At 37.0% G+C, this 13,186-nt stretch overlaps 1 protein-coding gene across 1 annotated transcript; it reads left to right on the top strand.

Moving 5' to 3' along the window:
* The first annotated feature begins 1,973 nt into the window (after positions 1 to 1,973).
* On the top strand, positions 1,974 to 11,740 carry LOC149475728 (uncharacterized). Its single transcript, XM_089712997.1, has 3 exons — positions 1,974 to 2,042; positions 9,882 to 10,006; positions 11,471 to 11,740. Exons 1-3 carry the CDS (start codon positions 1,983 to 1,985, stop codon positions 11,592 to 11,594), a joined length of 309 nt encoding a protein of 102 aa, XP_089569123.1. The 5' UTR covers positions 1,974 to 1,982; the 3' UTR covers positions 11,595 to 11,740.
* The last annotated feature ends 1,446 nt before the right edge of the window (positions 11,741 to 13,186 follow it).

Below are 13,186 nucleotides of genomic sequence, written 5' to 3'. Positions count from 1 at the left end.
CGTCATGGGTGTCATTTTCATGGTTTTTGGGGTAGCTATTAACCAATATGAGGTCAAAAATAAAATCCAAGATGGCGCCGACGAAAATTTTACATCTTTTCGTCATGGGTGTCATTTTCATGGTTTTTGGGGTAGCTTTTAACTAATATGAGGTCAAAAATAAAATCCAAGATGGCGCCGACGAAAATTTTACATCTTTTCGTCATGGGTGTCATTTTCATGGTTTTTGGGGTAGCTATTAACCAATATGAGGTCAAAAATAAAATCCAAGATGGCGCCGACGAAAATTTTACATCTTTTCGTCATGGGTGTCATTTTCATGGTTTTTGGGGTAGCTATTAACCAATATGAGGTCAAAAATAAAATCCAAGGTGGCGCCGACGAAAATCTGTTATTTTATTTTAGTTTACTTCTTTATTATTAAGAAAATTACACCTATTACGAAAAGATGTCAAATTTTCGTCGGCGCCATCTTGGATTTTGGTTTTAACCTCATATTCGTTAATAGCTACCCCAAAAACCATGAAAATGACACCCATCACGATAAAAGTCAAATTTTCGTCGGCGCCATCTTGGATTTGGTTTTAACCTCATATTCGTTAATAGCTACCTCAAAAACCATGAAAATGACACCCATCACGATAAAAGTCAAATTTTCGTCGGCGCCATCTTGGATTTTGGTTTTAACCTCATATTCGTTAATAGCTACCCCAAAAACCATGAAAATGACACCCATCACGAAAAAAAGTCAAATTTTCGTCGGCGCCATTTTGGATTTTAGTTTTGACCTCATATTAGTTAATAGCTACCCCAAAAACCATGAAAATGACACCCATGACGAAAAGATGTAAAATTTTCGTCGGCGCCATCTTGGATTTTAGTTTTGACCTCATATTTGTTAAGAGCTACTCCAAAACCTTGAAAATGACACCCATGACGAAAAGATGTAAAATTTTCGTCGGCGCCATCTTGGATTTTAGTTTTGACCTCATATTGGTTAATAGCTACCCCAAAAACTACCCACACTTGCAAATGTGTTTGCTACGTAGGAAAAGTTCAGATTTAAGAGTATCCTAGGTAATGTGTTATGTGACGAATACCTATAATTTATTTCATTCCGACTATTTTTCGGAATAACATACATTTACTAAGAATTGTATACAATGCCGGATTTAATACAGTGCCGGTAACATCATATGTATGATAATAATTCTACATTTCTTAAAAAGCTTTGATATTGTATACAATTCATAGATTATTATTCAATGAAATAATGATGTAAAATAGTCACACTTTTTTAAGTTGTTTGAATATACTAACATACTTATTAGGATCGTACCTACTAATAAAAGTAACAAAATGAATTTTTAAAGTTCCTAGTAATCTTCTGGAATCAATTTCAATAAAAATACATAATATCAAAAATTAAAAATAATATCAAGTATGAAGATGGTCTATAAAATGGAATGCGCTATGTTTACGTGAGCGTGATATTGCCGCGAACAAAGTTACGTCGTTAGATACCTAAATTTGAGTAACGCAGATTTGTGACAGCGTCCTTAAAAGACTGAAGAAGAGAATCAAAAATCAAAATGTGTTGCGTAGACAGCGTAGTACACATAGGGACAGACAGATAGGAAGCGACTTTGTTATTAAATATAGGCATAATCAATTAATAATTTTATTATAAGCAATGTAATAATTAAACTTCTTTTGAATTTAACTCCAAAACATTTTAGTCTATGGTTCATTGTACGTTAAATTCAAAAAAAGAATACCGGCCTTTGACAAATGTCAAACAATTTCACAATGTAAAATTGGAGAAATGTGAATTTTTATATAATTTATTTTAATTTAACTATTGCAAAAACTCTCGTTCAGTGCACCTTTCGATGAAGTGAAAATTCTTAGTGACAGTATGCTTCAAGCCATGTAGCGTGGTCTCTTCGCAAAATTTGGTGTACATAGAGTATAGGAAGGCGATGGATTTCCTGCTCGAATCGGTGATCGACTTCATTCGCGTAAGACAACTTAATATTGCGGTTCGTTCTGTTTTATGCTTTGCCATTTCATAAGCCGGAATTTACGTAAAACTGTAATAATACAATAATACAATGTAATAATCCATACTAATATTATAAATGCGAAAGTAACTCTGTCTGTCTGTCTGTTACTCAATCACGCCTGAACTACTGAACCAATTTGCATGAAATTTGGTATAGATATATTTTGATACCCGAGAAAGGACATAGGATAGGTTTTATCCCGGAAATCCTACGGAACGGGTATTTCTCTGAAAACGCGGGCGAAGCCGCGGGCGGAAAGCTAGTACCTACATAATATTAAATGCATACATACTACATAGTGCCTTGTTTATATAGAACATTTCCTTTCGATATAAATACAATAAAACTAGGTCCCTCATAATCGTAGTGGGAGTCTTTCTACGGTAATAATTTTTCTATCAATAACATATACCCGCTTATAATGTTGACCATAGATAATACGAAAGGAAACAGATAATAAAATAACTTTTTTAACCTAGTAATTTGGCTTACAAATATCACTATATTATATACTAAATATTAATAAATACTAGGTGTATCTTCAAAATCTTGAAACGTATACGTTATAAGTTATTTCGGGATAAAAGTATAGCAAAAACTAGTTCATTAGTTATTTCAAAATCGACTGTCGATTTGAACAAAATCTAGTGGTTAGGGAGCCAGGTGCAAATTTGGTTAACTATTTCCTCTCAAGAGATAATTCGTCAGACGCATGAGAGTATAGTATTATAAAGCCTCGTGAACGTCAGCTGGCGCTCGGTTGGGGGGGGTGAGTGGTTGTAGCCTCCCACGCACATAGGAAAAAAAAATGTGTGCGTGTACTAGAGTACACACGTAAGAAGTGAAACTTCTTTATGTCCTTATTTTTCAAAAAATAATTTACTATATACAATATTAAAGAAATACGTTAGTCACACGCTCGTCGCTACCTACTTAAATATTTACACCGGCCGCTGCTGCAACTCGCTCGCTTCGCTCGCTCGGCTCGTGCGGTAGTTCAAAAGTTAACCTAAGATGCTCGTCGCTTCGCTCCTCGCTACCTATTTACATATTTACACCGGCTGCTGCTGCAACTCGCTCGCTTCGCTCGCTCGGCTCGTGCGGTAGTTCAAAAGTTAACCTAAGATGCTCGTCGCTTCGCTCCTCGCTATCTATTTGAATATTTACGCCGGCCACTGCCGCGACTCGCTCGCTTCGCTCGCTTGGCTCGTGCGGTAGTTCAAAAGTTAACCTAAGATGCTCGTCGCTTCGCTCCTCGCTACCTATTTAAATATTTACACCGGCCGCTGCTGCAACTCGCTCGCTTCGCTCGCTCGGCTCGTGCGGTAATTCAAAAGTTAACCTAAGATGCTCGTCGCTTCGCTCCTCGCTACCTATTTGAATATTTACGCCGGCCACTGCCGTTTTCAGCTTATAAAGGATTTCGACTTAGGGCCGGCGCCCACTGCCGGCACGGCGTGGCATGGCAGGGCAGAGGATTTTATTACTAATGAAGTTATTTTGAATCTTATTTCAATCAGTTTAGAATTCAAGTTACTTTATTTCGATGCCACGATGCCGCGACGTATCGAAGGATGCTGCAGCATGACGCGGCACGCCGCAGTATGCGGCGGCATGACGTGTCTTGGTTTGGGGTCGAGGAATTATGATTGCTAGCTAGTTGAAATAAGGTTGAAACTTATGCAGCATTAGTGGGGCTTTTAGCAGGATGCCACGGCATGCCATTGCACGCCGCGGGATGCTCTGCCGTGCCATGCCGTGCCGTGCCGGCAGTGGGCGCCGGCCCTTAGGCGGATTTTGATTGGACAGAGAGTTTGAGGTTTATTCTTATAAATTTTGAATTCATAAAATTATAATTGAACACCTGACACCAATCAAGCAAACACGTGTTTACGTGAGTCATAGATTTATTATCGTATACTCCTAAAATATTTTATAAGAAACAATAGTGTACTTACATTGTCGGCACTTTCTTAAAGTCGGTAACTTATTTTTGATCGAACAATAGAGGTAATAAATTCCTAATGATCAAGTTGTAAAGGTTGTAAAATAAAAAATATTCTATATTAAAACGTATATATATAATATGTGCGTCATTAATTTCTGACTGTTTCGAAATTTGGTGCAAAATAAAATAGTGTGTAAATAAAATTTGTAAAAAATCAATAAAATAAAACAATTGAGTAAAGATCTATAGGCATATTATGTATGTATTTATACAAGATATGTATATATATTTAAACAGGGAACTTCTCAACGTGTTATCTATGAAATTATACTTTTACTCAATTGTTTAATTTTATTTACACACTGTTTTATTTTGCATCAAATCTCGAAACAGTCAGAAATTAATGACGCACATAGTACATAATATATACATATTAAGACAGAGGTTAAGCTTAAATAACTTGAAAAATAAATAACATGATCACGCCCACGTGTTGGTGTTTTAAAAAATTCAATCATAAACTGAGAATAACTGTAAATATTTTAGAATTAGAAAAATAAATATGTACCACAATAACATTCAAGTATTAGAACATAATTCCACCCACGTGCTAGTGTATCTATACATATTATCTATACATATTATAATAAAATTGAAAAAATTGAAAAATACAATCAAAAAGTGAGGTTAATTTTAAATAACTTAGAAAAATAAATACCATAATTACACCTAAGTATTAGAAAAAGATATGTAATTACTTACTTTTTTTTTAAATTCACTGGAATTAGAATAATTAAAATAAACACTTTGATTGTGCTGATCACTTTAATATAATATTATCACGTCACCATAGAGCGTTGGAAATAAATACGAGTGCAATAGAAAAACGGTCAAGTAAAGTGGTAGGACGTACGTTAAAACGATACGATATCCCTACTCCGCTGGAGAAAGTATACGTCGAATCACGCGTGGTAGGGATAAGAAAAAAAATGTCACGAGTACGGCGTAACGCAAAAATGTAACGCGCGCGGCGTAACGCAAAAAATGTAACGCGCGCGGCGTAACGCAAAAAATGTCTCACAAAATTTTTGTCCACCCCCGATAAAGAAGTTTCACTTCAAAAATACATTCATTCATTCATTTCCTCTCAGCTAAAAATTTGTCAAATTGTAGCTAACCCAATATCTCAACGAAAAAAAATAGTCAGCTGGTTACAACATGGTGTATTATACGTCAGCTGGTGTCTCGAACATGAAAGTTAAATTTAAAGAAAAATTTATTTTCCGTTATTTCCTCTCAAACAAAAATTTACCTGATGATAGCTTATATGTAACTGTGGATAAATATATATGTCAGCTGGCTGTATCTTGGTGGAAAAACCGTCAGCTGATACGGGAGGCTACAACCGCTCTTCCCCCCAACCGAGCTCCAGCTGACGTTCACGAGGCTTCATAATACTATACTTTGATGCATTTTACTAATTACCGCTTGAGAGGAACTTGGTCATAAAATCTGCTGCTGGCTCCCGGACCATAGTAAGTAATAAAATAAATAATGAGTTTAATAGAAATCCTATTATTACGACATAGAATTAAAAAACTAGATATCTAAATGAGATATTTAAAGCACGTTATAAAAAAATGTAGTATGTATGTACTGTATTCTTGAAGTAATGTGAAGAATTATAATAGCTAGCTTTCCGCCCGCGGCTTCGCCCGCGTTTTCAATGAAATACCCGTATAGTTCCCTTTCCCGTGGTATTTCCGGGATTTATTTCTATCCTATGAGTTAATCCAAGTTACCCTCTATGTGTGTGCTAAATTTCATTGTAATCGGTTTAATTTAGTCTTTGCGTAAAAGAGTAACAAAAATTCATACACATACATCCTCAAGAACTTTCGCATTTATAATATTAGCAGGAAGGATTGTTACAACGGTAATAAGAAAATATAATTTTTGTAGTTAGGGTGAGTGAGAGATTGTAGGGAGGCTTTTCCACCAGAGATATGCTATGCTACGTTGCTGTGGATTCGTTTGTAATCAACCAATTATGTATATTCATTAATGCACATAACGTACGCACTGGTGGAATTTTTTTTATCGTTAAAGCGGGCAAACGAGCAGGCGGGTCACCTGATGGAAAATGATGCCCGCCGCCCATAAGCATCCTTTGAGAAATAAATATGCCCTTTTCTTGAAGGTTTCCCCGTCAAATCCATTTGGGAACACAGAAGATGGTAAATCGTTCCACAAGGTCGTTGTTCTCGGTAAAAAATACCGAGAAAAGCGGACTGTGGTAGACCGCCATGCATCCAGGTGGTGAGGGTGGAATTTTAATTTGTGCCGAGAAGTGCGTTATTTTAGGAAAGGATGCGTGCTATGGATGTGTGCTATGGATGCGTGCTATGGATGCGTGCTATGTTCAGCCTTCAGGGCGCCTACTATCGATACATCGCATAGCTCGAGCTGCGCATATTCCTCGCACCGCTACGTGGCATAGCATTGGTGGAAACGGTTACATAGTTTCATAGCAGAGCTATCACATTTTCGTAGCATAGCTACATAGCACATCTTTGGTGGAAAGGTTTAAGGTACCCTTACACAAGTTCCAAAGGTTAAATTGTCAACTTAGTGAAATCGGTTAGAAAAAAGTAAATACACGTAAGAAACTTTACTCTTTTTTATATTACTACTATTAAAAACGAATTAAATTGCATTCGGCTTATCTAGTCAATTTTAAATCGATGATATACATACCTATTAATACTTTCCTTTAGTTAATGGTGAACCCATTAAACTGGGTATCGCTCTATGTAATCTAATATCCCCTAATTGTTGAATAATAGAGACCATTAGCGTATACGCACTATGCGGGTAGCCGCATTGCGGGTAGCCGTCCGGCTGACCGCAAGCACAATTATGTACGTAATATTCATTTCTATGCGCACTGCGATGCGGCTACCGCAGACCGCACAGTGCGCATAGAAATGAATATTACGTACATAATTGTGCTTGCGGTCAGCCGGACGGCTACCCGCAATGCGGCTACCCGCATAGTGCGTATACGCTCTTAGACTTTTACGATATATAGATTACTAGAGGTCCGCCACGGCTTCGCCCGTGGTCATATTTCGCAATAAAAGGTAGCCTATGTCCTTTCTCGGGTATCAAAATATCTCCATTCCAAATTTCACGCAAATTAGTTCAGTAGTTTAGGCGTGATTGAGTAACAGACAGACAGACAGAGTTACTTTCGCATTTATAATATTAAGTTTGGATATTTATATAGATATCATCATCGTTATTGTAAGCGAAAATGTATTGTTAATTGTTATGTAGGTATATTCTGAGATGAATTCGTCTGAAAGGATAAAAAATACAACTGTGCTCCGCGGTTTCACCCGCATCGCTCCGCTCCTATAAATTGGTAATAGCGTGATGATACTAGCTATAGTATAGTCTTCCTCAATAAATGGGCTATCTAACACCGCAATAATTAACTCTTTCTTTTCATTAAAAAATAATGCCGATAGTAATTGTTTTTTTTTTGTCATTCAACTCTTCTAAACGTTTGTTACTCGTTTCTAACTCTTTCTTACTTTTTAATCCATACTAATATTATAAATGCGAAAGTAACTCTGTCTGTCTGTCTGTTACTCAATCACGCCAACTACTGAACCAATTTGCATGAAATTTGGTATAGAGATATTTTGATACCCGAGAAAGGACATAGGCCACTTTTTATTGCGAAATATGTACAATTATATTATTATTATGTAGTAGTTAATAATATCAAATCTTTTTTATTTCTTACTTTTCCGTTTTTGAAGTCGGTTGTTTTTAACGCAGTTATTTTTATTTAATACTTTTTAGTGTATTTTTCAACACGAATCAAACGAGCCCAAACTTGATAAAGTTGAGTCAATATATTACTGAGCTCCTATGGCCACCTTCCGATTCCATCATCAAATCAGCTTCATGTCATGATAATGATTCATCCCTATCAAATTTAAATACGTATACAAAATTTCAGCTCAATCGGTTACCGGGAAGTGAATCAAAGTTACTTGCTACATATCAACTTAGTCATCGAGTACAGACAAAAATGCTCATAAAATAAAAACTACTGGGCCTATCCGAAAAAAAAAAATTATGGGACTAATTCGACACCATCCCGCATCGAACAAAAAAAGAATCACGTAAATCGGTTCAGAAACCTCGGAGAAAACGGTGAACATGCATAAAAAAAAATATACCGGCCGAATTGATAACCGCATAAAATCGCATGGAGAGCTTAATTTTCATTAAAGGCTCTAATCGCACGATTTTCACAAAAAAAGCTCTAATCGAACGGAGAGCTTAATTTTCACAAAAAACTCTCATCGCACGGAGGGCTTAATTTTCACAAAAAGCTCTAATCGCACGGAGAGCTTAATTTTCGCAAAAAGCTCTAATCGCACGGAAAGTTTAATTTTCACAAAAAGCTCTAATCGCATGGAGAGCTTAATTCTCACAAAAAAGCTCTAATCGCATGGAGAGCTTAATTTTCATAAAAAGCTCTAATCGCACGGAAAGCTTAATTTTCACAAGAAGCTCTAATCACACAGAGAGCTTAATTTTCACAAGAAGCTCTAATCACACGGAGAGCTTAATTTTCATAAAAAGCTCTAATCGCACGGAAAGCTTCACTAAAAACTAATCGCATGGAGAGCTTAATTTTCATTAAAGGCTCTATCGCACGGAGCTTAATTTTCACAAAAAGCTCTAATCGCACGGAGAGCTTAATTTTCACAAAAAGCTCTAATCGCACGGAGAGCTTAATTTTCACAAAAAGCTCTAATCGTACGGAGAGCTTAATTTTCAAAAAAGCTCTAATCGCATGGAGAGCTTAATTTTCACAAAAAGCTCTAATCACACGGAGAGCTTAATTTTCACAAAAAGCTCTAATCGCATGGAGAGCTTAATTTTCACAAAAAGCTCTAATCGCACGGAAAGCTTAATTTTCATAAAAAGCTCTAATCGCACGGAGAGTTAATTTTCACAAAAAGCTCTTATCGCACGGAGAGCTAAATTTTCACAAAAAAGCTCTAATCGCACGGAGAGCTTAATTTTCACAAAAAACTAATCGCACGGAGAGTTTAATTTTCACAAAAGCTCTAATCGCACGGAGAGCTAAATTTTCACAAAAAGCTCTAATCGCATGGAGAGCTTAATTTTCACAAAAAGCTCTAATCGCACGGAGAGCTTAATTTTCACAAAAATCTCTAATCGCACGGAGAGCTTAATTTTCATAAAAAGCTCTAATCGCACGGAAAGCTTAATATTCACTAATAAAAATAACTGCGTTAACAACAACCGACTTCAAAAACGGAAAAGTAAGAAATAAAAAAGATTTGACATTATTATTTACTACATATTATTTATATTATATGCTATTTATTAAAAAGGTTTGATGTCGGTGCACGGGCTTAATACTAAGTGCTTAATGTTCGGCACCAACTTCAAACCTATTTAATAAATAGCACATCCATACTTATATTATAAATGCGAAAGTAACTCTGTCTGTCTGTCTGTTACTCAATCACGCCTTAACTACTGAACCAATTTGCATGAAATTTGGTATAGAGATATTTTGATACCCGAGAAAGGACATAGGCCACTTTTTATTGCGAAATATGTACCACGGGCGAAGCCGGGGCGGACCGCTAGTAAATTATAATTCGAACGCGAACATAGCCGTGGACAAAAGCTAATCTTTATCAATACCTATATAATCACGCTAAAACCAACAGGAGAGGAGCACTGAAGCGCACTGCGCACAGATGGTAATGTAGGTATACATGTTATAACTTTACAATTTTCTGTAGGTGGCAGCACTGTTGACGATCATCTACTTCATGTACCAATACAGGGACATGCTGTTCAAAGTGAAGGAGGAGGAAGAGGAGCCCCGCTGCAGGCACTCGACTCGCCTGTCGAGGTCCCGCTCTAGGTGTGGCACTTTTCTATATATACGAACTAGCTTTCCGCCCGCGGCTGCGCCTGCTGTGTCTAAAAGCTAATAAATTATACATATTTAAACCTTTCTCTTCAATCACTCTTTCTTTTAAATAAAATTGCATCAAAACCCGTTTTAAAGATGTAAGCATACATAGTTAGGTACATAGGGATTGAGAAAGCGACTTTGTTTTATATTACGAGTATATAGTAAATTGACTAGCAGCTCGTCCCAGGCGGTGCTGCCCGAGCTGACCCAGGATAAAACGAAATAAAAAATAGCTTATGTTACTTTTTAATAATTTATCTTTCAAAAAACATTAAGTGCCATATCACACTAGCGGATTGCGAGCGGTTTCAAAGCGGAGCGGGTGCGCAACGAATACGTTGCGGGCGCGCAACGAACACGCCGCGGTTGCGCAGCGAATTCGTTGCGGACGCGTCATTTTGTATACTCTCGCACAAAAGCCAGCCCTTCCGCCTTGCCTAACTTCCATTCAATATTTCCATCGTTTCTGTAGCACTCAATTTTTTAACCGTACTGTGGAAATGCACTTACTTAACAGTTAACTAAAGATGTAATAACAACTGGAGTTGTTAAAAAAAGGTGCTATAAAATTGAATTACTAGGACTTTTAGAATGTACCATACATTCCAAAAGTATGTAACGACTGACCAGTATAATCTCTCCCATAGCAACGTATGTTATAAAGAGATTTTGTGAACCTAATTATGAGCAAAGTGATAGTGAGTTGCTGGTTGCTTGATAAAATTTTCTATTCACTGCTATTTATCTAATAATAAGATAGCCCTGTTTTAGTTAAGGAGCTTTAACATTTATTTCACTAATGAACTTTCTTAATGAGCAATTAAGTTATCTGATTGCATTTCGACCAAGATTTAATAGATAAAACAATACCCTAAACATTAACATGTTATGAAACTCGTAAAAAATAATGATCTCATAATTATTATACTATCACAAGTTATAAGTAACAACCAGCACGGATTCCATTTTGTTAATGAGTGTACATGACTGCGACGTAAACGTTGCGCATCTGCCACGCGTCCGCAACGAATTCGCTGCGCAACCGCAACGTATTCGTTGCGCACCCGCTCCGCTTTGAAACCGCTCGCAATCCGCTAGTGTGATATGTCACTAAAATCGCTTCAGTTCTTTTCGAGTCTATTCAATACAAACAACCAATCTATCCTACAACGTATTCGATATTTTGTCGTAAGCTTTATCTAAACCAATGAAGAGCTAGACTGACAATCACGTTTAAAAATTGTCTAAGGATAAACTATGCCTACATACCTATGTTATATTAGGCAGAGTTTGGTAATGAGCGATATGAATTTGAACATTATTGCAACGAGATAAGGTGTTAATTTGATCGAGTATTTTGTATAAGTCTTTTTTTAAGTGAATTAAGAAATTAATTTTAAATGTTCACAGGTCGTGTTCCAGGTCCAGATCAAAAACCAGAGCGAGTTATCCTTTAACTGAAAAAAATGGCCGTCGGGGTCGACGACCGACGCGCCGATGCCCTGACTGTAGTCTATGTAACATGGAACAATAGAGCATAGACTTGTAGCGATTAGTACCATAGAGTCCATAGACAAGTGGATCATTGTGCAGTATTATGTGGAAAATATTATGATTTAAATTTTAACGATTGGATATATGTATGTACTTTTGCGGATATTTATTGAAATTATATTATATTTAAACATTATGTCGTTTTAATTTGTGTTAGGGATAATTGTTGATAATTATTATGTTCTCAATAATTAAGTAGCGTTTTATGTAGTGTATCTATTTTCCGTTGACTCTAGACTTGCACGTCGGATTCTCAACCTACGCTGAGTGCTGCTACGTGTAATAACAGGGACCCTCACAGGGCACGGCCCTTTCAACAAACATGTATTTAATTTAGGGATCACAGACAGTCCGCTATGCAGAGCATGCATGGCGTCCGAGGAAACGGCAGCCCACGTCATCATGGAATTTACGGGGGTTGCGGAGTACAGGGCAAGACACCTGGGGTCTCCTGGGTCCCTCCCTGAAGCCTTCGGCAGCCCCCACAAGCTGCTTGGCTTCATGGAGGAGCTCAGGTGGTTTCAGTCTTACCTGGTGTCGCCCACCTCCCTCTCTCACGCAAAATCGGCGCTTGACGTCGAGTTACGGAGAAATGCCCGCATATTATTTATCTATTTTCCGAAAATTTATTCAGGTAGGTAATTATAATAAAATTATTAAGTTGGCAAAGTTAATCATCATCATGATAAATATTATTATGGTGAGATATTTTTGATGGCTGCCCCCCTATGCAAACTGTGGCTTTCTGTTAGCGTAGCGTTCAATAGAATAGACTACGAATGTATGAGATTGACGTAAGCTGTAGCTAAACGTATCTACAGCTTACGTCAATCTCATACATTCGTAGTCTATTCTATTGAACGCTACGCTACAGAAAGCCACTTGCACTGATATTATGTTGTCTTTACCGCCCCTGAGCAATAAGAACGGTGGTGATCAAAGAGTAGTTTGGTATTACAGGATGGTAGTTTTGCAGCTACTTTGCTGCGCATATAAAGTTGATAATAAAGATTGCTAACTAAAAATTTTGAAGCATGCTTTCGAATAAATAAGCTGGCTTATAGAATCCCTACTTCCCTACTATATATTAATAGGTACTATCTAGAGGTCCGCCCCGACTTCACCCGTGGTACATATTTCGCAATAAAAGGTAGCCTATGTCCTTTCTCGGGTATCAAAATATCTCCATACCAAATTTCATGCAAATTGGTTCAGTAATTTAGGCGTGATTGAGTAACAGACAAACAGAGGTCAGAGAGTTACTTTCGCATTTATAATATTAGTACGGATAAATGCAAAAGTAATTTTGTCTGTATGTCTGTCTGTTACGCTTTCCCGCTTAAACCTCTCAACCGAATTTGATGAAATTTGGCACAGACAATCTTTAGACCCTGAGAAAGAACATAGGCTACCTTTTATTGCGAAAAATGTACCATAGGTGAAGCCGGGGCGGACCGCTGGTAGTATTATATTTTATTAGTTGAATTGGGAATCAAAAACAAAGCATAAACTATGATTATTATTTCATTAAACTAAAATGTGCTAACATGATATTGTTATTCGTTTAAATAA

The sequence above is a fragment of the Colias philodice genome, chromosome 29 (assembly GCF_061535455.1).
Source record: "Colias philodice isolate Cphi_HAF_F1 chromosome 29, ilColPhil1 Martin Lab GWU primary, whole genome shotgun sequence".
Taxonomy (NCBI): domain Eukaryota; kingdom Metazoa; phylum Arthropoda; class Insecta; order Lepidoptera; family Pieridae; genus Colias; species Colias philodice.
Note: the sequence above shows the minus strand (reverse complement) of the source record. Positions and strands in the feature narration are given on the sequence as shown.

Coding starts and splice junctions, on each gene's coding strand:
- LOC149475728 (XM_089712997.1), top strand. CDS start 1,983: ATGGATTTCCTGCTCGAATCGGTGATCGACTTCATTCGCGTAAGACAA. Junction 2,043..9,881: donor TAAGACAACTTAATATTGCG/GTTCGTTCTGTT, acceptor AATTTTCTGTAG/GTGGCAGCACTGTTGACGAT. Junction 10,007..11,470: donor CTGTCGAGGTCCCGCTCTAG/GTGTGGCACTTT, acceptor AAATGTTCACAG/GTCGTGTTCCAGGTCCAGAT.